Consider the following 26231-nt stretch of genomic DNA (forward strand, 5'->3'; position numbering starts at 1 on the left):
AAGTGCAGAGATTTGGCTCTTCCTGCAACTGGTTGAATTATCCAACTGAGGAGCGCAATGAAATCACAGGGTCAGCGAAGCAATGCCAGAGAGAGACTCTAGAAAGTTGAGAGGTCAGTGTTGGGGTAAGGCGTTGCAGGACTCATAGGAGAATATAGGAACAGAAAATGATCTTGGCTGCTGCATCAGGGCAGTGGTCCATCTAATCCAGCATCTTGTTCTCACATTGGCCACATTGAACTTAAGTGCAACAGTATTCTCCCCACCTTTGACTCTCAGCACTTGGGATGAGAGAGGGGGGGGAATTCACTAACCACTTTCTCTGCACTGTGCACCATTTTATGCACTTCTATCACATCAGATCTTACTCACCTTTTCTCTAAACTAAAAATCCCCAAATGCTGCAACCGTTCTTCATAGGGGAGTCTTTCCCTCCTTTGATCATTTGGGTCACCCTTTTGTGAGCCTTCTCCAACTCTGCAATATTCTTTTGGAAATGAGTTGACCAGAACCGCACGCCGTACACCTAATGGAGGCTTTCAAGGTCAAGGGGTTCTTCAGTATGTCTGACATTGTGGAACTAAAACTGACAGATTCGGCTATCCCGAATTGTCAGGAAAGGTTTCCTCCTGCAAAAAGTCAGAAAGAATGAGAGAAAAGCCAAGAGAGTTGTGGGTAAGCCAAACGTAAGCGACAGCAAAGATGATCTTGTTAGAAAGACACTTTTAAGCGTTGCTATAGAAACAGCAGCATGCATCAACGGCCGAATGATCAAATAGAATTTACCAGTTTTACCGTGGAGAAATCATTGCCTCTTTATTCAGAGTGCTGGTTGTTGCCAAGGTTGATTGCTTGAGTTTAGCAAGAGCTGCATCAAGATGTGTCAGCTCATGAAAATTGGTTTCCTCTTCATCAGCAACTTGACTATTCCAAGGTTGGTGTAAGGTTTTTTTGTTTTGCAAATGGAGTAGCATCTCCATTGTTTTATCACAGTCTGGCTGATGGAATGGCTGTCAGACTTAAATGAGTTTGCTGCCCCCCCAAAAAAAACAACAACAACAACACAACAACAACAACCCTGTAGCATTAGACTACCGGTAACCAAAATATTATACCAACTAGTGGCCATTGATCATATGCTGCCAGAATGAAGATCTAAAGACAATTCAGTGGTGTTTCTCTGAGGCTGAGGGGACCACAAAGCAGAGCCCAGTTAATTCTGAAAGCCTTCAGATCTCCTTTTGTACTTCTTTCAAAAGCCTTAATAAAATAGCTATCGAATGCCAAGGAACTCTGCAGCTCATTATTTCGACAAGAAATACATGGCTGGCACAGATTTCTGGCAATATTCCTGAGCAAGTCTCCCAGATGTGGCTAAAATCCACTCCTGATTCTTTATTACCACCATCCTCTTGGCCGAATTGTCAAGAGCTTAGTTCTGAAGACACTTCAATGGTTTTATTAAAAAATCTAACTCTCTTTTATTACAATTAATATTAAATTTATATCCTACCTCCAAGGATCTCAAGCTGGTGTACATAGTTTCCCCCGCCATTATGTCATCCATTTAATCCCCACAATAACCCTGTTAGGCAGGTTAAGCTGAGAGTCTGTGGCTGGCCCAAGCTTCAGGGTTGTGTAGGGACTAGAACCCTGCTCTCCCAGGTCTTAGTCCAGAACTCTAACTACTACACCACACAGGCTCTTCTTTTCATCGTTCCATCAGCTGGCCTTCTCTGTTGTGGACTCCAGACTTCGGAACACTCTTTTCTCGGAAGTCCAGTGGTGGAGACTCTGATGATTTCCCAACCATGAGCTCCTTCTTCCAACAAGCCTTCTAAGTGGGAATTTTGATTCCTATCAGTACGTATCTGAATTTGTTTCAAAATGTTTCATGCATGGAGTTCTTTTTACGCAAAACTAAGCCTTATGAGGAGCGCTTGATGGACCTGGGTATGGTTAGTTTGGGAAAGAGGAAACTGAGAGGAGGTTGTTGTTGTTGTTTAGTTGTGTCCGACTCTTCGTGACCCCATGGACCAGAGCACGCCAGGCACTCCTGTCTTCCACTGCCTCCCGCAGTTTGGTCAAACTTGCCAGGACACAGAACAAACTTGCTTCAAGTGTTGTTTGATGCTTTCATTACTATACACTCTGGTTTTTATTGTAGTGTGAAATTGCTTCGATATGCTTCATGGAAAGATGGTTAAGAGCGGTAGTCTTGTAATCTGGCGAACCGGGTTCGCGACTCTGCTCCTCCACATTCAGCTGCTGGGTGACCTTGGGCTAGTCACACTTCTCTAAAGTCTCTCGGCCCCATCACCTCACAGAGTGTTTGTTGTGGGGGAGGAAGGGAAAGGAGAATGTAAGCCGCTTTGAGACTCCTTCGGGTAGTGATAAAGCGGGACATCAAACTCTTCTTCTTCTTCTCAAATGAAATAAATAATGATACTCCTGTCCTCACTGGCTTTTACAGTAAAGTAGTAATCACTTTTCTTCAGTTTTTGTCCTAACGCTGTTGTTCTGTCGCTTGTTTTTATTAATTTGGATTGTTTTTCATAATCATAACTATGATGCCTATGTTTTCCCTCCACTGTCAAGGCAGTAAATGCCTCTGTATACCAGCTGCTACGAAGACTGTTGCACTCAGGTCTCGCTTGTGAGCACCTCATAAGCATCTGGTTAGCCACTGTGAGAACAGGATGCTGGACTAGATGGGCCCGCTTTGGCATGATCTCCTCTTTTGCTTCCCCATCAGTTGCTCCAGAAGAAAAAGGAGCAGGGAGGCAAACTTCTGGGACATCATTTAATTAGCCTCTTTGCCACAGAGGCTTCTGATGTACTTCAAAGCACACATAGGTCTTCCTAGTCCAGCATCCTGCATACGTTACCATCCCTCAGATCGGTCCTCGGCAACTGAATACCAGCCACTTGGGAATGAAGAATTGTGGGAGAGGGACAATGCACACAAGTCCTGCATATTGGCTCCCAATAGGCACTTGGCTGGCCACTCTGAGAACAGGATGCTGGACTAGGTATAAATATATATAAATAGATATTAGTCATTGATGGAAACCACCCTGGGATGTGATGATGGGTTGCCTGTAAATGATATATTTTATATAAATGATTTGCATAGGGGTTTGTTTGATTTTTGTTATGGAGGATTTTGTAGTGCTGCATCGCAATCTCCTATTTGGACCAGGTTTGCTTGGTCAGGGTGTGCGAGGGGGAGCAAAGGAGAAGGCGGGTTTTTAAATGGCAGTTCCAAACAGCAGCAGGGATCTGAATAAAGCAGGGATGGAGGGACACAGAGGAGCTGTGAGGCGATGGAGATTTGAGTGAGGTTTAAAGGGAAGAGGGAGGGGTAGACAGGGCTGGTGAGCAATATGAACAGGGACAGCAGCCCCTAGCATCTCCTTATCTTATCTGATCAATAGTTAACTTGTGTGTGCAGGTTTCAATTTTTTGCTGAATTTCACATTCATGCACATTTCATTTCAGTTCTAGGGCATGAAAACAATGCAAGCCACGCGAACCAGACACAATTCCCATTGTGGTCCCCTTTTATAAGCTCGTGTCTAGACTTGCTTTCTTAGGTTTTGTTTCATTCTAAGCTTTGTCCCCCGTGGTCCTGATAACAAGCTTCACTGCTTTCTATATAAGTGTGCCTCCTTGTCGCAGAATTGCAGAATTGTTCTTTTTCTTTAACTTAACCTACTGGTGCAATATTTAAGGGAAATGATAAAATGCTAAAATTCCGGGAGTGGTGATGTACGTAAATAACTGTGCACCCTGAAGCACTTGGAATCTTTACCAAGAAAAAAGGAGTCTGCTAACAAAAGATTATGGCACGAGACAATGGAAGGGACTTCTGAATATTCAGAAGCAAGTTTTAAATTAGTAATTACTAAAGCACAGCAGTGTAAAATATGCAGCACCAATACCCTAGCAAAGGTTTTCTGGAACAGAGTCATGTGTTAACCTCTTTCCTGACAGAGAGGGGTGGGTGCCAGGGCAGACCCCGCCCCTGGAAGAAAGCTTCAGGGGCCTCCACTAACTTGGCAACCTGTTCCATTTAGGCCCCACCTGCACTACCCATTTGAAGCACTATGACACCCCCGTAACCAGTCACAGCTTTCCCCCAAAGAATTCTGGGAACTATTGTTTGCTAAGGATGCTGTGAGTTGATAAGACCCCTCCCAGAGCTACAGTTCCCAGAACGCTTTAACCATCGATCCCTCTTCCCAGGGAACTCTGAGAATTGTAGTTCTGTGAGGGGGAATCGGGGTCTCCTAACTCCCAGCACCCTTAACAAACTACAGTTCCTGGGATTTTTTTTGGGGGGGGGGGGAGTGATACGACACAGCTTTAAATGTATTGTGCAGAAGGGGCCTCAGAGACAGGTGGCATCACAAGGACAAAAATACTGGAAGGCCTCAGATGATGACCTAGGCAAGCCTTCCCTGACCGAGTGCCTTCAAGATGAACCAAAACTTCCATCAGCCCCAGGACCCTATGGCCACATGGTCTACTATCGGCACATCTGTGTGGGTTTTGTATTCCAAACATCTGAAGGGCCCCAGGCTGGCAAAGGCTGACCTAAGCAATCAAATGCTTCTGTCTGGGAAATGTGTAATTACTAGGGATTTTAAAATAGAGCGCTAATTGTACTTATTTCTCTGGGTGATGATTCACAGGTAGATGTTGTTGAATGTCATGCTTATCCATCATAGATCATTAGAACTAAGGATCTACCTTGCAATTACTCCGCATTATTTATTTTTTAAGAGAAAAGACACAACAAAGTTTCATAACTGCATTAATCTCCCAGCAGGCGGCTCGGCAATTAAGCCTGATAATCGCCTTCAATGGCATTTCAGCATTTAACTGACGTTGCCTTCAGATCTGGCACTGAAAATGCAAGCGCTTCCGCAGCAGCCCGGCTGGATGTTTCCATGGCACGGACCAGGATGACACAAAGGGATCGATACTTGCAAAGATGCTATTACAAGGTCTTTTAGAGCCTGTGAAAAGATCCAGAGCTCAGACAGTTCTGATCAGTTCTTTTTGATATTAGTAGCTCATTGCCAACATTCGAACGATTCTGCGATTAACCATCTTTTGTCCAAAGATCAATCTCTCTTTAACACCCCCCACAACCCATCTCTCCTGCAAGCAGCACATCCTGCTTCTCGATAATGCCTTGTTTACACATATTTATCAAGCCTCATGCCTGAATTCAGCCTCAAAGAAAGATGGGAAGTCATGCTGTGTCCAGAAGCCTTCTTCGGGCTTCAGGGAGCGCTGAAGTCAGAATGCAGGAACGAACATAGGGAGCTGGATTAAACCGTTGATCCACTGGCAGCAACGGCTCTCTAGGGTTTCAAACAGGGAGTCTGTGTGACTCTGCAGCAGGAGACTGTGTGGTAGTGCCACTCAAGCCTGTGGAAAACTGTTGCCTGAAGATGCATGCAAAGCAGATCAGGAATAATAATAATAATAATAATAATAATAATAATAATAATAATAATGTTGTTGTTGTTGTTGTTTAGTCGTTTAGTCGTGTCCGACTCTTCGTGACCCCATGGACCAGAGCACGCCAGGCACTCCTGTCTTGCACTGCCTCCCGCAGTTTGGTCAAACTCATGTTCGTAGCTTCGAGAACACTGTCCAACCATCTTGTCCTCTGTCGCCCCCTTCTCCTAGTGCCCTCAATCTTTCCCAACATCAGGGTCTTTTCCAAGGATTCTTCTCTTCTCATGAGGTGGCCAAAGTATTGGAGCCTCAGCTTCACGATCTGTCCTTCCAGGGAGCACTCAGGGCTGATTTCCTTAAGAATGGATAGGTTTGATCTTCTTGCAGTCCATGGGACTCTCAAGAGTCTCCTCCAGCACCATAATTCATTATTTAATTTATTATTTATACTAATTATAATTTATTATTTATACCCCGCCCATCTGGCTGGGCTTCCCCAGTCACTCTGGGCGGCTTCCAACAGAAAAACAAAACACAATAATCTATCAAACATTAAAAGCCTCCCTGAACAGGGCTGCCTTCAGATGTCTTCTAAAAGTCTGGTAGTTGTTTTCCTCTTTGACATCTGTTGGGAGGGCATTCCACAGGGCAGGCGCCACCACCGAGAAGGCCCTCTGCCTAGTTCCCTGCAACTTGGCTTCTCGCAACGAGGGAACCACCAGAAGGCCCTTGGTGCTGGACCTCAGTGTCCGGGCAGAATGATGGAGGTGGAGATGCTCCTTCAGGTATACTGGACCGAGGCCATTTAGGGTTTTAAAGGTCAGCACCAACACTTTGAATTGTGCTCGGAAACGTACTGGGAGCCAATGTAGATCTTTCAAGATCGGTGTTATGTGGTCTCGGCGGCCGCTCCCTGTCACCAGTCTAGCTGCCGCATTCTGGATTAGTTGTAGTTTCCGAGTCACCTTCAAAGGTAGCCCCACGTAGAGCGCATTGCAGTAGTCCAAGCGGGAGATAACTAGAGCATGCACCACTCTGGCGAGACAGTCTGCAGGCAGGTAGGGTCTCAGCCTGCGTACCAGATGGAGCTGATAGACAGCTGCCCTAGACACAGAACTGACCTGAAAACAATACAGCTCTGAAGAACAGGGCAGGGGATCTTTGGCCTCATTAGAACCAGCGGCTTTTCCTGAGTAGGGCTGGGTGATATATCAACATATCGTCCACAGTGGCGGAGCGTATGCCCATGCTGCCCAGGGCAGGTGTGCTCCTGAGGGGGGTGGGGCGCAAAGGGTGCCCTCCTACACGCCACAGTTCAGGGTAGGAGAGGGGCGGGGAAGCTACTGCTCACTCTCCTCCTGGTCTCCACAGCCGGGTCTGACATGACCCAGCAACGGAGCTGCTGCTGCCAGGAGCCCCTCGCCACGGCTGAGGAGGGCTGCTGTCTGCCACTGGGTCAGAAGAGCTGCTGCCTCCAGGCATGAGGTGTGCCGCCCACTCGCCTGCCATTTTGTGACCCCCCCCCCCAGTCATGACACCTAGGGCAGACCACACCCACACACCCCTTTCTACGGCTCTGATCGTCCAAAACCAGCTTGAAGTCCATATTGTGATACCGGTATCAGGTTTTGACCTGGCAATATCATGATGCGTGTTAGGGCTGGGCGGTATATTATCCCAAACCAGTTTCAAGTCCATCTCATGGTATTGGTTTCGTAATTTTTGACCTGGCAATATATTGCGAATTGTGGTGTGTGCTATGCAAAAATCACAATGTGGTGAAAACCAGCCAATGCCTCTACATAACTCCATCCTTATTTCAGACATCACATCGTTATATCGTGATGTTTAGCTGGTGATATATCGCAATGTTGAAAACCACAGGTACCACCCAGCCCTATTCCTGAGCTCGCCCTTTCTCCAGGCCAGGAACAGATGAGTCAATTGCTCCCAAAATAGGTCAGCCAGGGCCCTCTCAAAGGCATTCATCAACTCACCTAGGTCTTCGCTGCTCCAACTGCTTCAGGTTCCTTTGTGCTTCCTCCACAGAAAGGAGGACCAGCACTCACTGATTTTATGGCGACCGGGTCAGTTTGTGACCAAGGTGAGATGGGAACACCAGAACATACAGTACCAGTAATAGGAAGCTGCCTTGTGACAAGTCAGACTTCTTGGTCCATCTGGCTCAGCACTGTCCACACTAGGGTGATGACTTTTTCATATTTTTTTCTCAAAAATTATTTCCTGTAGCACAAATGAATGAACTTTTGCCTATTAATGACTCAAACGAGGTATATTCCATTGAAATATTAAAAAGGGTTACGCACAAACCGTTTTTAATTTTTTTGTATGCCGTTTTACCATTTCATAAAATTGTATTAGCAATTCTATATATATTTCGTATCGAATTTGGACACAACACCACATTCCACAATGGGGAGTGTTCTTAGCAACATAGGGTATACAAATGTCACACCTGCGCAAGGTAAAAGGCCCTTTTTGGGACCTCAAAACTCAGCCAGCAGACCCTGCCGGGCATGCTGGGAAAAGAACCTACAGGAGAGGTAGCAAAACATCGTCCTCTAGCGGCATCTATACTGTTACTGCAGCTAAAAAAAGCTTCCTTGTGTGTTTGATGACCCTATATACTGTTGTATATATGTGACTCTAAAGCTTGGGTTCAATTTTATATCTGCTTACAGTGACTTCAAAAATGGTCAAAAAAACTGATAAATTTTTTAAAATCATTTTGTGAGCGAGGTTTTTTTTATCAAATCTCTTTGAAAGATTTTATCTAATCTTTAATGAGAGCTCATCAAATTATGATACAGGGAAATGAGGTTGTAAAAAAGTCATCACCCTACTGCCCACACTGATTGACAGCAGCTCCTCAGGGTCTCAGGCAGGCAGCTTCTCCTGCGTGGAAGTGCCAGAGAACAAACCTTCGACCTGCTGCATGCAAACAGATGCTCTACCATTTCCTTAAGGACGTAGCAGCTTGCACTCTTCGCCACAACACCATGTTTTGAGGACACTACCACCCCTCCCCACGTCGGGGTTTATAAACCACCAAGTCTCCCAGATAAAAGGCTCCAGTCTCCAGCAGACAACAGTCCACAACTCTTGGCAACATGTCTGCATTTTATTTCAACACAAACCAAAAACTGGGGGAGGGAAGAGAAGCTCACATTCCTATGCAACTGAATTTCTCGTCAGTCGAGGCAAGTGGGTCGCTCTCCTCTACCGGAGGGAGCAGTGGCTACTGATATCCTGCTAGTCTAAGGATGGTCGGGTATCGCGATCGATGCGCCATGCATTTCTGCCTGTCAATAAAGATGCTGTTGGCCTTCACGGCAATCTCCTTCTCAAGATGCATCCGAGAGTCGTCGAGGTTGCGCAGCGCCTGCTCTGACTCCAGTAGCTTCTTCTTGAGAGCCTCAATGGACGCTGTCAGTTCTTCGATTTCACTGACCAGCCTGGAAAGTGCGAAACAGAGCAATGGATGTCAGAGGTGCAGGGAATAATTTTCTTTTAAATAAAGAAGGTTGGGCTGGAGGAGCGGGTGGTCCAGCCTGCCTAGAAACCACACCATCCAACATTTATTTCACAAAATTTATATGCTGCTTGACTGTAATAAAACCTTGGTGCAGAAAGGTTTTCAGAAAGAGTAAAACAAAAAAAATTACAGTGAAGGAATCTGTCTGGTGTTCATAGGCAGGGAGTTCCAAAGTGAAGGCGCTGCCACAATAGAAAAATATAAAATCTATTTCCTACAAGTGCAGAATGAGTATTATGTGGTGCCTGTAACAGAGTCAGTTTCACAGATTGAAGCAGCTAAGTGGGCATATATGGGGATAAGGCAATCTCTTTTTCTTTTCTTTTTTCCAGAGCTGTTAATAATACTTCTTTTTTTAAAAAAATTAATCACTTTTACACATCAAACAAAAAAAGAAAACAACTATCCATCACCACAAAGAGAAAGAAGAGGAAAAAAAGGAAAGGAAACTTGATATATCAACTAATATTCTCCTAATATTGAAATAATAATTGTATTTTTCTGTCATCTACTCCCCACCTCAAATTCTCATTGTTTATACACTGCCACAAGTTCTATTAAAGTTTGATCATCTTTGATCTGACTTATCTTTTACATCCTACTTAAAACTACTGCTGAAATTATTCGAACGCTGCAACTGACTTTAAACTACCATTGTTATTTTTTCAAATAAGTTTTAAAGACTTCCCATCTTGATGTAAATACCTGTTTTGGTTTGTTTTTTATTTTCTCTGACAAGCTACGGTATCTAGTTCCGCATATTTGGCCAACTTTTTGAATCCATTCTGATCTTGACGGAACTTTGTCACTCTTCCAATTTGTCGCAATCTGACAGGTAAACTGGCCCCAGGTTGTCAAGGGCTTTATATAGCAATAACAACTCGGACAGATAGCAAATGTCTGTCTCTATGCTAATGGGGTCTCACTCGTCAGCAATTGTGCAGCAGCAGTCTAGGCAAGCTATAGATTTTGGATCAAGCGCAAGGGACACCCCACAGAAAAGCGCAATGGAGTAATCCAATCTCAAATGAAAGAGGACTCCTCCTCATGCAAAGCAGGAGCTTCAGATCTAGACTGGTCAGCAATTCTCCTTGCCATTGTTTGCATTTGCCTCTGGACTAAAAACCTGCCTACATCGTTTATGGCTCATACAAAATCAATTTTGTAATACTGTACAGGGAATGAGAATTGCGGGTCATTTTTGCATGTCTAGTGAACATCTTCTCTCCTTGGAGCTGTTCAATGCCTGTTTCTAATTTAGAAGACCAGCAGGTGAAAAGGCATCAAGCAATTTCAGCCTTTTCTTCTCCCTCTTCTTTTCTCGGGTGTTCCGTTTTGTACAAACATGTCGGTGACGGGAGACGTCCGTCAAACATGTTTGCAAGCTGATAAATGCCCACTTTGTTACTTCTGCACTCAAGAGTTGTAGATAACCTTTCTGCCGTAATGGCAGGCCGCAATTAGAAGCACTGCAGTGAAAAGATCGTGTATGTGTGTAGGTTTTTAAAGGATGTATTAGTAATATGCTGCAACCTGGAATCAATCTGTTCTGTACAATCCTGTACCCTAAGTACAGTGTACAGTCCCGCCCCCCGCCCCCGAGTACCTTTTTGCAAGTGAGTTTGCTAAACAGAACTTAAGAGGAGCTGTTAGAATTCTGTCTCACTCACTCAAAACTACCACAAAACACTTGTCTAAACATAGATACAGGCCCATGCAGCTCAGTTTCCTGGGAGCATCTATGCTGCTTATATAACCAGAGGTGTAGTGTGTGTTTATCAAAGACCTGTTACTATTTCTTCAGCAGGGTCCCAACAAGGTCCCCGTCTCCAGTATCCTAGAACCACTCAACCAGGATGAAAGGGGAGCTTTTTCCTCCCCAAGAAGATTACTTTCCCCCCATTGTGCTGACAAGAGCCAATCAGAGTAAAGGAGGCGAGTCAGCCTCAGAGGATTGGCTCCTAGGGTCCCTCTAGAGAAGATGTGCAGGAAGAACATCAAAGAGTTGTTATTCTGTAGGCTCCAAAGCTAAGCATTTAGGAACACTGGCCACAAAAGGGGCTCCAGTTTCAAGGGACTGGTGTGCAGGTTCTGTTACATACAATGGAACTTCAAGGAAAATTAAGTCATTCCAAAAGGATGTATTGGAGCACTCCAAATCATTTGCCCACGTATAGGCATAGAACCTAGTAGATCTAGCTGAAGGGCAACACATGGAGATCTGAATAGAACATTGCAATGCATTCCAAGTTCTTACCATTGTATATTTTTAAAATTAATATGAATTCTTAGAAGGGGCTGTGAGGATGAGTGGCTGCGATGATCATGAAGGGATCCCATATTCTTAATTTGCCACTACATCATTCCATGTAACATCGGAATCAAGCTGAATAGTGAGTGGGCCCAACCTTGGAACTGATCATCTTGGGCAGTTTGAGAGCCAAACTGTGCATCACTTTAGAGGTCCCCCATTGGATCTGCCGGCGCATTTTGCTCCATCAAGCGACACCCAAAGGAAGCCATGGTTTGATTTCAGGTAGAGCTGCCATACATTACAGGGATTTCAAAGGTGGAACTGACATCCAGGGAGGATTTCTGAAAGGCGGTGCTTTTGGTTTTTTTGTAATAAGTAAATAAAACTTAAAAATAAAATAAAATGGGGCCACCCCACTCTGCAACTCCAGCCCAGTCCTCGCCTTCAGAGCTGCTATTAGTCATGGCTGGCCAGCAAAGCAAAAGTGCTTGAAATGAAATCAAATGAATCTGTTTCTGGCCTCTTTCATATTTTTACCCATAATTCCATTCTGCCCTATATCCACAATAACCTATGAATTATTTTAAACCTATGAGCATATATTTTTGAAAAATAGTCAAAATATGTGTTAGTGTATTTTCTCGCCAAATGAGCTTTTACTATTCTCTCCCTAAAAGAAGTGTTTTAAATGGGCTTCCCCCCCACACACACACACTTGATGTATATTTAAAGGCATTTTTCCAGAATTCATGTTTAAATGTATATTTTCTCTGAAAACGGGACTTAAAATTCATATCTCTCCCATATACGTATTTTTTCTTGCAAAAAGGAATATTTAAGTTGCTGAGAATCATGTTACCACATTCAGAGAAGTGCAAGGTCTGCTGGGTAATTCTATTCCAATGGGCACATTAGGTTAGTGAAAATTAGGTTATTTCACAGAAAAACTAGCATAGATTTTTTTAAAAAAAAAATCCCTCAGACACCCCCCCCCCCAGGCTTGAACAACACTTACCTAAACTGGGCAGCGTCTCTGCAGAGATCCACATTGGGCCTGAATGAACGGTCATAGAGCCTCGTTTGAGCTACCTTGAGTGGAGTTTCCTTGTCTTTAATAGCTTGCTTGAGAGCTTCAATGTTGTGCTCTTGATCTCCAATTTCCTTAAGAGTCTGTTTTAAAATAATTAAAATAAATAATTTTTTTTTTATTTATACACCACCCAACTGGCTGCATTTCTTGGAGGCTTCCAGCACATACACAAAAAGGGGAGGGGGACGCTTTAGAAATACTTTGGGGCATGTTTAGATGTCCAGGTCTTTTATACACAAAGTACTGTATTTTTCCGTGTCTAAGACGACCCCTATTTTGGGGGACTCCAAATTAAGTAAATGGGGAGAAATGGCCAAGAGTTCTTGAGCTTTATGGGGGGTGGGGGGGACTGCCGACAATCGCTCACCCGTCTGACCGCCGCTGCCAATCGCACACTTGGCCAAAGCCGCTATTGGTGTGCCCGCTCGTCGGCAGCAGCCGCAAATCGCCCAAACAATTTCCACAGCAGCAGCCAATCGCCAGCAGGCCTTGCCGCGGCCACCAATCACCCGCCCAAATGCCGCTGACAATCTCCTGCTCACGGCGGACACCAATCACCCGTCCCCCCTCCGCACTATCCGTGTATGAGACGAGCCCCAGTTTTAAAGATTTATTTTCAATAAAAGAACCTCGTCTTAAACACGGAAAAGTATGGTAAATCTGCTTGCAGTATCCTGTTAGGCAAAGGGTGGTGTTGGTTTGCGAGTGAAAAGTCACTGCTGGAGACAGAGTCAGCGCTTCAGTTAGAGAGCTGTTCTGAAAACAAGGAGGATACACCACAACACTTCAAACGGAAACTACAGTGGTACCTCGGTTTATGAACACAATTGGTTCCGGAAGTCTGTTCATAAACTGAAGCATTAATAAACTGAAACGAACTTTCCCATTGAAAGTAATGGAAAGTGGATTAATCCGTTCCAGACGGGTCCGCGGAGTACTTAAACTGAAGCGTTCATAAACTGAAGCAAACTTTCCCATTAAAAATAATGGAAAGTGAATTAATCCGTTCCAGATGGGTCCGTGGCGTTCGTAAACCGAAAATTCGTAAACAGAGGTGTTCATAAACCGAGGTTCCACTGTAATTTGAAGGTATAAAGTGCACTAGCTGTTGCTTTGTCAGCGGCCTGGTTCCCACCTAACACTAAACCACAGGTTGTCAACATGCCCACCGGCACCTTCTATGGCACCCACTGGGGACCCCCCACCTCCCAGGAGAAATTTTGCTCAACTTGCCCAAACACTTATTTTCTTCCCTCCAATCTCCTCCTGTGTCTCTCATCATTTGTATCTCCCTTGAGGTGAATGGTGGATGGGGAACAGGGGGCAAGTCAACTCTACTGCAGAGTAATATGCTCCTGGCCGGAGATCAAGACGGGGGGTGGGGGGGTGGAGCAACAAATATCTATTTTACCTTTGTACAGTAGGCTAGTTTCCACACACACACACACACACACACACACACACACACACACACCATCAAAGCAAGCAAGGGGCATTATCAGAGTTCAAGGACACACATTCCAGCCAAGCAAAAACACTCGAGGAGGATGTGAAGCAGACCCAGTGAGGGCCTGTGGCCTAGGGACAGTTCTACGGACAACATTGGGGCCTTAGGTTTCCTAACCCTGCTTTACAACATGCCTGGGCTAGTGTCAAGGGCCGGCCTATTCAGGTATCTGTCAAGCTGCCACTGTCAATGTCATACCCTCCAACATGTTGAGTCCCTAAACCGGAAAATGCATCTTCCTGTCTGTGCTCCCATGTGAGATCACAGAGCCCAAAAGACATGCTTTTTCTGGGACTCAAAAACTCATGTTTTTACACGAGAACGGGGAGGGGGGCAAGATCTTGACGCTAAATTGTGCGAGATCATGGCGCCCAAAATAGCGACTGTGCTCTCACAGGGGGAAACAGGATGTCCTCGTTTTCCTCTGGGAAACTTGTAGGGTATGCAAGGTCTCCCCCTGAGGAAGTAAATTCACTGAGGGAAGGTGCCTTGCTCAAGCAACCCCCCCCCCAAACCCAGTGCTGATATTTGGGGTGGACCAATCCAGGAAGCTTCTCCCGTACTTTCTTCAGGTGGTGCTCCAGCTTGTGCTTGGCATCCTCCAACACCTCCAACTGCTTGGCGAAGGCTTCGTTCACCCGGTTGCACTGCATGCGAAGGTCCTCAGCCGTGTCACGGAGGATGTTGTCGATCAGGGCGCGGAGATTGATGGATGCCAGCTTCTCTCGCTCGGCCCGGTAGATGTTGTCGTGGCTGTGCTTGGCCCACGTCTCGGGTGTGGAAGCGCTGTGGCGTGGGCCCCGGGGAGGAGCGACAAGGGCAGAAGCAGATGGGAAACAAAACTGTGAGCGTCACAGCATCCGCCATCCCCAAATGGGGCTAGGGGACATTTTGTCTGACTGAGGGCCACGTTCCCTTCTTGTGGGGAGCGGGAATGCCACATGGCAGTGGCGGACGGGGCCCGAAGCAAACGTGGGCAGAGGAAATGATGCAAACGTTGCCTATGTATAGTAGGCTAGCTTCTACACAGATGCACACACTGCTCTCTCTCCTCCATCCAGCCAAGCAAGAGGCATCCTCAGGGTTCAAGGACACATTCCAGCCTGGCAAAAATCAAGGAGGCCTGGGGAAATTTCCAAGGGCCAGACAGAGTTCAGTGGGTGGCATTTGGTCCCCACTCCTGGACTGCAGGTAAAAGGTAAAAAAAGGTAAAGGACCCCTGGACGGTTAAGTCCAGTCAAAGGTGACTATAGGGTTGTGGCACTCATCTCGCTTTCAGGCCAATGGAGCCGGCATTTGTCCACAGACAGCTTTCCGGATCATGAGGCCAGCGTGACTAAACTGCTACTGGTGTACAGAGGGTCGTAACAAGTGCCAGAGCACATGGAAACGCTGTTTACCTTCCCACCACAGTGGTACCTATTTATCTACTCGCACTGGCATGCTTTTGAACTGCTAGGCTGGCAGGAGCTAGGACAGAGCAATGAGAGCTCACCCCATCGCAGGATTCAAACTGCCAACCTTCCGATTGGCAAGCCCAAGAGGCTTAGTGGTTTAGGCCACCCGCGCCCCATCTTTGGGACTGCATCTATCTGGACTGCATCTATGGGGCATTCACATTTAAAATACAGTGGTACCTCGGGTTAAGAACTTAATTCGTTTCGGAGGTCCGTTCTTAACCTGAAACTGTTCTTAACCGGAGGTACCACCTTAGCTAATGGGGCCTCCCGCTGCTGCCGCCGCCCCACAAATTCTGTTCTCATCCTGAAGCAAAGTTCTTAATCCGAGGTACTATTTCTGGGTTAGCGGAGTCTGTAACCTGAAGCGTCTGTAACCCCGAGGTACCACTGTACTGTGTATGGTTCTGCTCACCTCACCAGGGCGGGGGGTGGTGTGTTGGGTAAATTGTTGGACTTTGGGGAGACCCATGTTCAGATCTCTGCTCAAGCTGTGAACGTCACTGGACGGCCTTCATCCTGTAGAGGTTAGTCCATTGGGATGAGTGGGCCCAGCAACCTCAGCCTGCCTTTAGCCAGCCCCTCCACCCGCCTTTCTTACTTGCAACCAGTTCAGTGGGGTAGCCCTCCCTATTATCTTCCTCTTTAGCTTCAATACTGTCTTTGTACAACTCAGCAGAGGGGATAGTTACAAAACTAGAATTAGTTGGCTACGCCTGTCATCGGCTTTGGCGCCACCTGCTGTTGGTCTCCTGGCCTTCCTTCCTACCAGTGGGCTCCAGCGGCCGCTGCAAGTATCTCTCAAATACTGTACACAAATGGTGACACCTAAGGGTAGATACAATGGATTCCTTACTCTGTGCCGCCTTCCTTCCCAGGTGTAGGTGATCCAGAGGTACTCACCTGTCCTCGAACCTCGATGTGTTTGGATGGAACTGGATGTTCGTGCTCTGGTTATTGTACCTCCCACATTTCTCGTCAATGTTGTAAGTTTCAACTTTGTCAGACCAGTCCATTTCACAGATCTCCTTGTGATCTCGATTTAATCTGCAGAATCAAACACCGCAAACCTCAGAATGGAGGGGGGCCTTGAAAGCACACTCCTTCCCCACCATTCACCTTTGTTTTGTGAGCAAAATGCAGCCTACACACCCAATTTTAGTCAGCCCAAGAAAACCTTGTGAAGTTCAGTTCCTCAGAGATTTGTGTTTCAGAGAGCAGCCTGTCTAAATAGGTACTGAATGCCTAACAGCAGCCTTGCCCAGCCTAGCATCCCTCCAGATGTTTCGGACTACAGATCCCATCAGCCCCAGGCCGTGCTGCCGTGTTTTGGGTTACAACTCCCATCAGCCCCAGCCAGCATGGCTGAGCTACCAGAACTGTATTCCCATACCCTCCAAGAACAGTCCCAGAATTACGAAAGCCAAATGTGATAGCTTTGATCCCCTGCCAGCGCCTCCAAGCTCAGGGAAGTGGATGAGCCGGCCCTCGTCCCAAGCGGCGGTGGCAGATGCAAGGGAGCATCCCGTTGCCTCTCAGGGGCTGCAGTTGCCAGCCTCCTCCCTTGGGCAGCTTGTAGTGGTTGCTGGAGAATGGGCGACGAGGAGGCGAAGCTGCTGCTGCCAAGGCCTGGCCCCACACAATGCATTGGCTCTGAGAGGCAGGCAGAGGGCCAGGACCAACCTAGGCAGGAAGAAAGGTGGGGCAGAGCAGAGTGCAAGGAGTCTTTTAAAAAAAACTTTGCATCCGCGTTCAATCTTGCACCTTTCTTAAAATATATATATATATTCTTGGTGTGTGTTGTTCTTTTTGCAACTCTACCAAAGAATAAAATAAGATAAAATCGAGTTTAAGGGGTTTTCTCAGCACGGTGGAGGGCATATGTGCTGTGTCCCATTGGTGTAGTGATGGTGGCGGCACTCGTCTGTCTTCTGATAGGAAATGCTAGGGAGTGAGAAATGCCCTTATTTTCATCTAAGGAGTGTTGGAAGGGATGTATTCCCCAAGGCATCTGCAGGCCACCAGAATGGAGAAGGCTACCCAACAGCCTGAAAATGTTGGAGAGCCCTGAGATTTGCCTTCATACAGTACCTTATATGGTTCGACACCTCAATAAAAAGACCAGTTCTAGGGGGGGGGGAACCCTTCCATTTAGATTGCTATTCACAGATAGATTTCACTGTTGGATTTGAATCCCAGTGAATATTCAAAAAAGGCCCTTTCCTTCCATCTCTCCATATGACACCTGGTGGCAGTTCCAACCAAGAAATGCGAGCCATCAGCCTTAGCATGATGTTATGCAATGCTGAGAACATTTCAAACTGAAACGCTCATCCAAGAGTAAAATCCATCCTTGACGCGCTCAAGTGAGTGCAATTAAAAGTAATTAGAACATAATTTGAGAAAGGCAAATCAAGTAATTCAGGGTGCACATCAAGATCTCACTTTATATAAAAATTAGAGACAGTCATATTTGCCAAGAATGTTAGAAATGTTTTTTTAAAAAATGTCTGGGAAAAGCCAGGCAGGTGCAAAATGAGGCAGAGGTTGTTTTTTTATTCTGCCAACAAGGGGAACCTGTGACCGTCCTAGTGGCTAGATTACATTTCCCATCATCCCCAGGCTAGCTGCAGCTGATGGGAGCTATAGTCCAACATCATCAGGAGGGCCACAAGTTCCCTGCAAACTTATATGCAAGGCAAACCCACACATTTGTGCTATGAGACAAAGGCATTATGCAGCTTAGGAGACCAGAAACCACCAATTCTGTTTCGAGTTTCTAGTTCTTTGCATTTACCCAAAGGGGGAGCTGTGTTCTTTCCTCCTGCAGTGCTACACACAAGCTTCATATATTTTACTCATCACTTGGGAAGACAGGTGAACTAATATCAGTGTACTGGAAGAAGCAAAAATCACCAGCAATGATTCTTCAACATCAACTTCGTTGGACTGGTCATGTTATGCGGCTGCCTGATAATCGTCTTCCAAAGCAACTACTCTATTCCGAACTTAAAAATGGAAAGCGTAATGCTGGTGGTTAACAAAAGAGGTTTAAAGATTGTCTCAAGGCAAATCTTTAAAAATGTAGTATAAACACTGACAACTGGGAAACACTGGCCTGCGAGCGCTCCAGTTGGAGAACAGCTTTTACCAAAGGTGTCATGGGCTTTGAAGAAACTCGATCTCAGGACTCAAGGGAGAAACGTGCTAAGAGGAAGGCACGCTTGGCAAATCCACACCATGATCAGCTCCCACCTGGAAACCAATGTCCCCACTGTGGAAGGACGTGTGGATCCAGAATTGGCCTCTAGTGTCACTTATGGACCCATTGTTAAAACCGTGTTTATGGAAGACAATCTTACTCGGCTACGAGTGATCGCCAAAGAACACTGTAGTGGGAGAGGGACACAGGCTCTGCTGTGGACGTTACAAACAAGCGTGGGGGACAGGACGCTTCAATCATGGATGATACTCTTCCCCGAAACCATCCCTTTCCATATTATCCAAAGCTGTTCTGCAGCTTGCCTGTGTGTATTCTTGTTTCTTAGTTCATACTGCCATCTAGTGGCAACTGTAAGAGCACATTTTCTCTCTAAAAAGTTATATATATTATAAAGGAAATCGAACATTAGGATGGGGCTAGTTTTGGCTGTTTGGTAGCCAACCAAAACTATGCTCTTACTATGCTCTTACCCACAGCTCCAGGAGGAAGGGGGACAAGGTCATCTGGCATTACACTAAGCTGAAGACCCTGGGGACGTAGGAACACAGCCAGCTCAGAAGAAACTGGGCTTTGTACACTTGATACCAGCATCCATTTATTGTGAAATACCCCAGTATTTCACAGGCAGCCAAGGGGGATATGATCCTCCCTTCACTGCATTCTGTAACAGCTGCAGCTACCAGGCTGCTTCCAAGGGCAGCTCTATGAAGACTAAATTGCAGCAGTCTAGACAGGAGGTTATTAATGCATGAATCCCTGAGGCAAGTGTACTGTGGTCCACTAAAAAGTCTCATGCCAATCAATGATGCAATTAACCATTAATCTCCTAGGACTCTGGTAACATGCAAGTAGATTTGTCATGTTATTATCATTGTTTTATCAACACAATCACAACCATTTGCAAAGCAGTTCACACACTTATTACTTAATTACAGTAGTACCTCGCAAGACGAATGCCTCGCGCAACGAAAGACTCGCTAGACGAAAGTGTCTTGCGATGTTTTTGGTGACTCTCAAAATGGAGTTTTCATTGGCCGCGCTTCGCAAGACGAAGTTTTTCGGCGGTTTTTTGTTTGTTTGTTTTGCCGCAGCAACCCGCGCTTCGCAAGACGAAATTATCGCTAGACGAAGCGACTCGCGGCGCGAATTAATTTCGTCTTGCGAGGCACCACTGTAGTTCAATTCTACACCCACCTTGCTTCTATTATGAATTGAAACGGGGGGTGTGTGATAGCTGCCAAGTCTCCCGCCAAAAAAATGCGGGATCAGCAGCGGCGCGGCACCGGAAATCGCTTCTACACATGTCCAGACATGCGTAGAAGCAACTTCCGGTGCTGCGCTACCCATGTATGGGCACCGGAAATCGGGCGGCACCAGGACCCAAAATGGAGCCTCCCTGGCAGGTAAGAAATCCGGGGGATTTACGGGATTTTTTTTAATCCAAGCTGCCAGCGGGAAACTGTTTTAAATATGGGGGTTTCCCACAAAAAATGAGAGACTTGGCAGCTATGGTGTGTGTGTGTGTGTCCCATTTGGTCTCCCATCTAGACAGTGACCAGATTCAGAGCTGCTTAGCTTCAGAATGCTGGCTGGGCTGTGCATCAGGGGCACAGGATACCAAAGTTACAAGGTATCAGTTCACACATCCCACCCTCTGCAGAGCACAATGCTTTGATTTTCCTCCCAATCGATCACACGTTACACCAGGACTAGGTTCAAGAGTTAGTTAGAACACCAGCAACCCGCAACAGTGGAAAGGGATCTTACTGTATCTGATTAATAGCTTGCTTCACAGTTCGTTTGAGTAGCTCTTGGATGTTTCTGATGAGCTCAGCTTCCTAGATAAAAGCAGGAGAGAGATTAGCAGCTAGCCGGGGCTGCTGGAAGTTGTAGTCCAAATCATCTGGAAGGCACCAGGTTGGGGGAGGGTGTCTTATAGGAACTGCCCAATCTTTAAAGGAGGTTCTTGCCTGGGTGCTCCAAACTTCCAAAGGTTATGCAATAGCCATTCCAGTTTGGGCATTCAGTGCCCGTCTCCCAACCAGGCACCAACATGAGTGTCTTTTAGATATCATATTAAGGCTATGATATTCTCCCAAACTGAACTGTGCTCCTTCTGTTTTTCGTTTGATTGTGTATGGATAGAGAAACAAGGTGCATTCCGCCACAGGAAATAATTGCATTAGTTTTCCTGATTATAACGCTAGTCCTTCTGCCCCATTTCCTAATGTTCCTTCCACACTGCAGTGACTGCTGTGTGATCGAACTGTGGCTTTTTGACCAATATGCCAGCATTTCGCGCCAAATTTCATTCACACCAGTGGGCATGGTGTGGCACAACAATAAATGTCATTGACAAGATCGCTGCTCCCCCACCTTTTATGCACATGCCTCCATCTCTCCCCGCCACCCCAGAAGACAATGGCAGTTCAGGAGTGGAAACAGCGCCTGCCCTAAACCACAACCGTTGTGACATGCCCCCCTCCCAAGCCCTGGACAGAGGGCCAGATAAAATGCGGATCTGGGAATGGGGGGGGCACTTCTCTTCCAGACACAGTGCTTCCCATAGGCAGGTTTTAAATGCATGCAAATATATACACTGTATATTTGACTGGCAGCATTTCTCTAGGGTTTCAGCCAGGGAATCTCTCCCAGCCTCACCTGGAGATGTCAAGGACTGAACCTGGGACTTTTTAAGCTTTGGCCGTTTCCCATTAGAGACATGGGATATATATAACCTTACATCGAGTCAGACCATCAGCCAATATAGCTTAGTGTTGTTTCCACTGACTGGTAGTTCTCCAGGGGTTCAGGCAGGAACCCTACCTTCTTGACGATGCAAAGCAGGTGCTCTTCAACTGAGCTGTGATGCTTCTCCAAAAGAAACGAGGCCACAACAACATTGATCCTTGAGAGCCAGTGTGGTGTAGTGCTTAGAGCAGTGATGGGCAACCTTTTGAGCTTGGTGTGTCAAAATTCGCCCAATAACCAAGCATAACTCGGGTGGTGTGTCACTTCGAGGAAAAAACCATAATCTCGTGATATTTATAGTTTAAATAACAAAAATGTATAATTGTCATATTTAACTGTATTTAATAAACCAAAAACTAATTATTTAACCAAACCAAACCAAAAAACCCTTATTTAACACAAAGTGCCCAGAGTTGTTGAGCTTTTTGGGGGGAGCTGCTGGCCAAAGTTTTGGAGGTTTTTTTGGGGGGGGGATGCCCCAAAGCTGCTGCGCTTTTTGGGGGGGAAGAGAACAGAAATAAATGACGGATAATACCTTCGCTGGAACTTATACGCAGCACCAACATAGTCTGCCAAAGCGCCAAAAAACCCAGCACAGAACGGGTTAAAAAATGAACACTGTTACACCCAATCATCATCTGCCAAAGCACCAGAAAAAACAGCACAGAAAGGGTTAAAAAACCAAACTCTGGCTACCAGCAACAACAACAAGAAGAAGAAGGATCCGGGTTTTGACAACGGGTTTTAGCAGCGGAGGCAAGCTGTAGCGTGAGGAGTGGGGGAACAAACAGGGGGGGGACGACGACAACAACAACAGAGCGATTGGGCCGATAGGGCACGTGCCAGCAGTGAGGGCTCTGCGTGTCACGTCTGACACACGTGTCATATGTTCGCCATCACTGGCTTAGTGATTGCAGGGGCCAGATTGGGGGGAAGCAGTCCTTCATGTCCTGAGGTTTTATTGGTCCAAACCAACCTCTTAACCTGAGCCCAGAATGAATAAGTAAATGTCCTACCTTGAGCAACTCCGCCTCCACCTGGTCCTTCACCAGATCGGGAGGCAGCCGGCGCTCGCGGCACTGCAAGTTGTCCATGGCAATGCTGTACGGGATCTCAGTAGCGTCGATGGCCCTCTCCAGGCGCAGCTTCTGAGCTGCCAGCAGGTTCGTCTCCTCCGTGAGGTCCTCAATCTCCCTCTGGAGCTCCGACTTCCAGAAGTGGATGTCCTGGAGGCGTTCGCCTACCTTAATGGTGGAGTCCTCCTGGGTGCGCTGAGCCAGCTCCGCCGTGAAGGCGGCCACATTCTGGGACTCGATGCGGACTCGCTCGGAGTGGTCGCGGTCGGCAAAGGCCTCATGGTACCGGGCATAGTTGTGCTGGTTCCATTCCTCGGGCAGGTACTTGGCCGTGCGGAAGCCAGCGGTAGCCAAGCCACTGGAGGAATCGGGGCCAGTGTTCAGCGCTACCTCGTAGACCTTCATGGGCAGCTCGGAGACGGGGATGGTCTGGGGAGCCGGCTCCTTGGTCAGGAGGATACCAGGGTAAGACATGGTGCCAGGAGCTCTTCAGGCCAATCACAGGTCTAATAGAACTCCACAAAGAGGATTCCCCCAGCCAGGAAAGTCCCCAGGCTCAGTGGGGATGCTCACCTACTAGGAGAAAACTGCAAAGCCTTGCTGAGGCTCCGTGTTGTCCTGTTGCCCCTGGTGACGCCTGAAGCCAATGAGCCATGTGGGGAATGTTCCGTTAGGCCTGACACGGCCTCTTGTCGCCTAGGGAGACTGCAGCGAGCCAATGGGGAGACAGGGACGGGAACATCATTTGCAAATGAAAGGAATCTGGAGCTGAGCCCCCAGTGCATTAAATCAATGTGGCTACAAATTGCCACGTTAGTAAAATAAAATATATAGCAGCATCATAATCATTTCAGCCTTGTTTTTCCTTGTGCTGTAATTACAATGGAGCTTCCCACTGTTGTCGTCAATTGCTTTGCAATTCTTGTAATCAATTTTTTGTTATTGCTTAATTACATCTTACAAAACCCTCCCCCCTGGAATTAATTTTAATCAAAGGACAGTATTTTAAAAATAGATCTCGTCCCAAGGCTCTGAACTCACAGGAGATCTTAGGCAAGCGGTGGGGAAACTTTCTCAACCTAGACCCTTCTTAGGGGCACGTCAGTGGTGGGCGAGGCCAGTGGCAAAGGTGGGTGGAGCATCAACTCACAGAATCAGAGCTGGACATCGAGTGGGCAGCAGCTGCAGCACATGATGTAACTGAGGTGGGGGGGGAAACAAAACTGTCATAGTTTACGGCTGTCTCAGGGCCTAGAAACATCAAGCCCAGGGTCAGATGTGTTCCTCCAGGCCCCTTTATCTGTTTGCTGGAAGGTATAGGCCACATCCCTCATGGCTTTGCCTGGCTGCACTATGCCACTGAAATGTAAGGAAACCCTTGCTTGTATGCATGCATTTTCAAGAGATGGGGATGTAGCATACCACACATGAAGGATAAGAGCTGCCCCCACTTTTAGCTCCAGCCACCCCCACCACTGCCATGTGGCTCCCACCACAAGGGAATGTGGATTTGGGGCTGAAAAAGGTCCCCCCACCTCTATTATAGTGTAAGTGATGGAGGGACCTCGGTTCGTTTCCACTGCTGTCACTTGAAAAGTACATGAATTTACAAAACGGGTACCAATTATCTGTACATGATCCTGGTCAACACTCAAAATTGGATTTATGGGTGGGAGGGGAGGACCTTTGAAACAGAAAATTCATCAAGTCCGATAGTGAGAACCAACATAAGCATCAAACGTCACTACATCCAATATTGCACAACTTTCAAAAACAGACACATCCATTAAATTGGGAACTTAGTTATTGAAATATATTAAGTGCTTTCCTGTGCAAAGCAAAATACTGTAGATTGCTCAGGGATCTGCTGGAGGCACACTAATTGTCAGGGTTGTTGCGACTACTCTTGAGTAACGACCCTCTGCATGCTTGTCTTTCAGAAGTTTTTATTAGTGCACATTATTTACAGTGAAGTGAGCTGCTGGTTGCATGTCTTGTCAGTCCGAATCAGAATCCGGCACTGCCCCCTTCCGCGATTTGGACCAACATAAGAGCCTCGGGACAGTGAATCTCCTCCCTCTTCTCCTCCTCCTCAATTCTGGTGTCGCGGGGGGGGGGGGGAAGGGTCTGCTGTCTGCCTTATTCCTCTCCCTCTCTTCCTGCCTGTGGAGCAGGGGCTCTTGGATGTTGCCAGAGCCTGGGCACTCCCTTTCCCGTCTCCTGACTTTCCTCATCCTCCCCTTCGCTTTCCTGACTGCTTGGAGATGGGCTGCTTCTGATGAGGGGGGCCTGTTCTCTATAAGCCCTTCCCCTTACATCCACCCCCCCTCCAGGCCCGCCCATCTGGCTGGGTTTCCCCAGCCACTCTGGGCAGCTTCCAACAAAAAAATAAAATAAAATAATCGAATAAACATTAAAAGCTTCCCTAAACAGGGCTGCCTTCAGATGTTATTGATGAGACCAATGATGAGACCATTGCAGTCAGACCATTGGTCCAAACTGTGTGCTATCCTCAGCGAGTTGTTCTCCAGGATATCCGGCAGAGGTCCTTCACAGCCCTCTCTGGAGATGCCATGGGTTAAACCAGGGACCTTCTTCTTGCAAAGTAGAGGCGCTACCAAGACAAGGCTCTTCTCCAGGGATCAAGTTTGGTATTTTTGATTTAATGCCAAGGGTTTTTTTATTCACAACTCCCATTTGAAGCAGCAAATGAAACAACTTGTTGCACCAGACCAAGTACTTCCAGCTAACATTTGTAAGATAAATGGTATCAGAAGAGCCCTAAGTAATGTATTTTGACAGCTGCCCACAAGGTGGTGCTTGAAGTACAAATCCTATCAACATAAATGGCTGCTTTTTGGACTACAGCTCCCATCAGTCCCAGCAGTATATTCCTGCAGCTGATGGGAGTTGTAGTAAACCAGATTATCTTGAAGAATACAAGTCCCTTTTTTGGACAGTCTGCAGGTAAACATACCGTAGTTGTCTGGCCAAGTGGTGAGAATTTGCAGGCCACACTTTGGGATTTCTAAAGAGGGGTGAAGATAGTTATTTCCACCCCTACTTGGAGATGTCTGTCAAGGATTACTCGTGTCTTTGTAGCCTAGCTGACAACTCTTTAACCCCCCTACGTCTTTCTGAGTTCTACAACTCTACTGGCACAATAGCTGGTGGCAACTGGGAGGATTGGAATGGATTATTACAATGTGCTCTCAGTGGGGCTGGCCTTGCAAATGATGTGAAAACTTCAAGTGGTTCAAAAGGCAGTCCAAGGAAAGTTTGAAAATACTGTAACCCATTTAAAACAGCTGCATTGCTTGCCAGTTCATTTCCAGGTGTAATTCAAGGTGCTCAGGTTAGTGTTTGAAGCTGTAAAAGTCTTAAGCCTCAACTACCTGAAAGACTGAGACCCAGGTGGCGCTGTGGGTTAAACCACTGAGCCTAGGGCTTGCTGATCAGAAGGTCGGCGGTTCGAATCCCTGTGACAGGGTGAGCTCCTGTTGCTCAGTCCCAGCTCCTGCCAACCTAGCAGTTCAAAAGCACGTCAAAATGCAAGTAGATAAATAGGAACCGCTACAGCGGGAAGGTAAACGGCATTTCCATGTGCTGCTCTGGTTTGCCAGAAGTGGGTTTGTCATGCTGGCCACATGACCTGGAAGCTATACACCGGCTCCCTCGGCCAATAATGTGAGATGAGCGCGCAACCCCAGAGTCGGTCACGACTGGACCTAATGGTCAGGGGTCCCTTTACCTTTACCTGAAAGACTACCTCCTTCCCTATGGACTATTTCAGGTGTTAAGATCATCAGGGTGGGGGGCTAGTTCCACCATCCTCAGAAGCT

General features: G+C 46.7%; 1 protein-coding gene across 1 annotated transcript; it reads right to left on the minus strand.

Annotated features, from left to right (window-relative positions):
- Positions 1–8596: 8596 nt before the first annotated feature.
- On the minus strand, positions 8597–24267 carry TEKT4 (tektin 4). Its single transcript, XM_035132003.3, has 7 exons — positions 23431–24267; positions 22330–23094; positions 20330–20400; positions 16243–16386; positions 14446–14668; positions 12301–12455; positions 8597–8951 (listed from the first exon to the last, which is right to left on the minus strand). Exons 2-7 carry the CDS (start codon positions 22861–22863, stop codon positions 8735–8737), a joined length of 1344 nt encoding a protein of 447 aa, XP_034987894.1. The 5' UTR covers positions 22864–23094; positions 23431–24267; the 3' UTR covers positions 8597–8734.
- Positions 24268–26231: the final 1964 nt, after the last annotated feature.

Source organism: Zootoca vivipara, chromosome 13 (assembly GCF_965207765.1).
Source record: "Zootoca vivipara chromosome 13, rZooViv2.hap1.1, whole genome shotgun sequence".
Taxonomy (NCBI): Eukaryota; Metazoa; Chordata; class Lepidosauria; order Squamata; family Lacertidae; genus Zootoca; species Zootoca vivipara.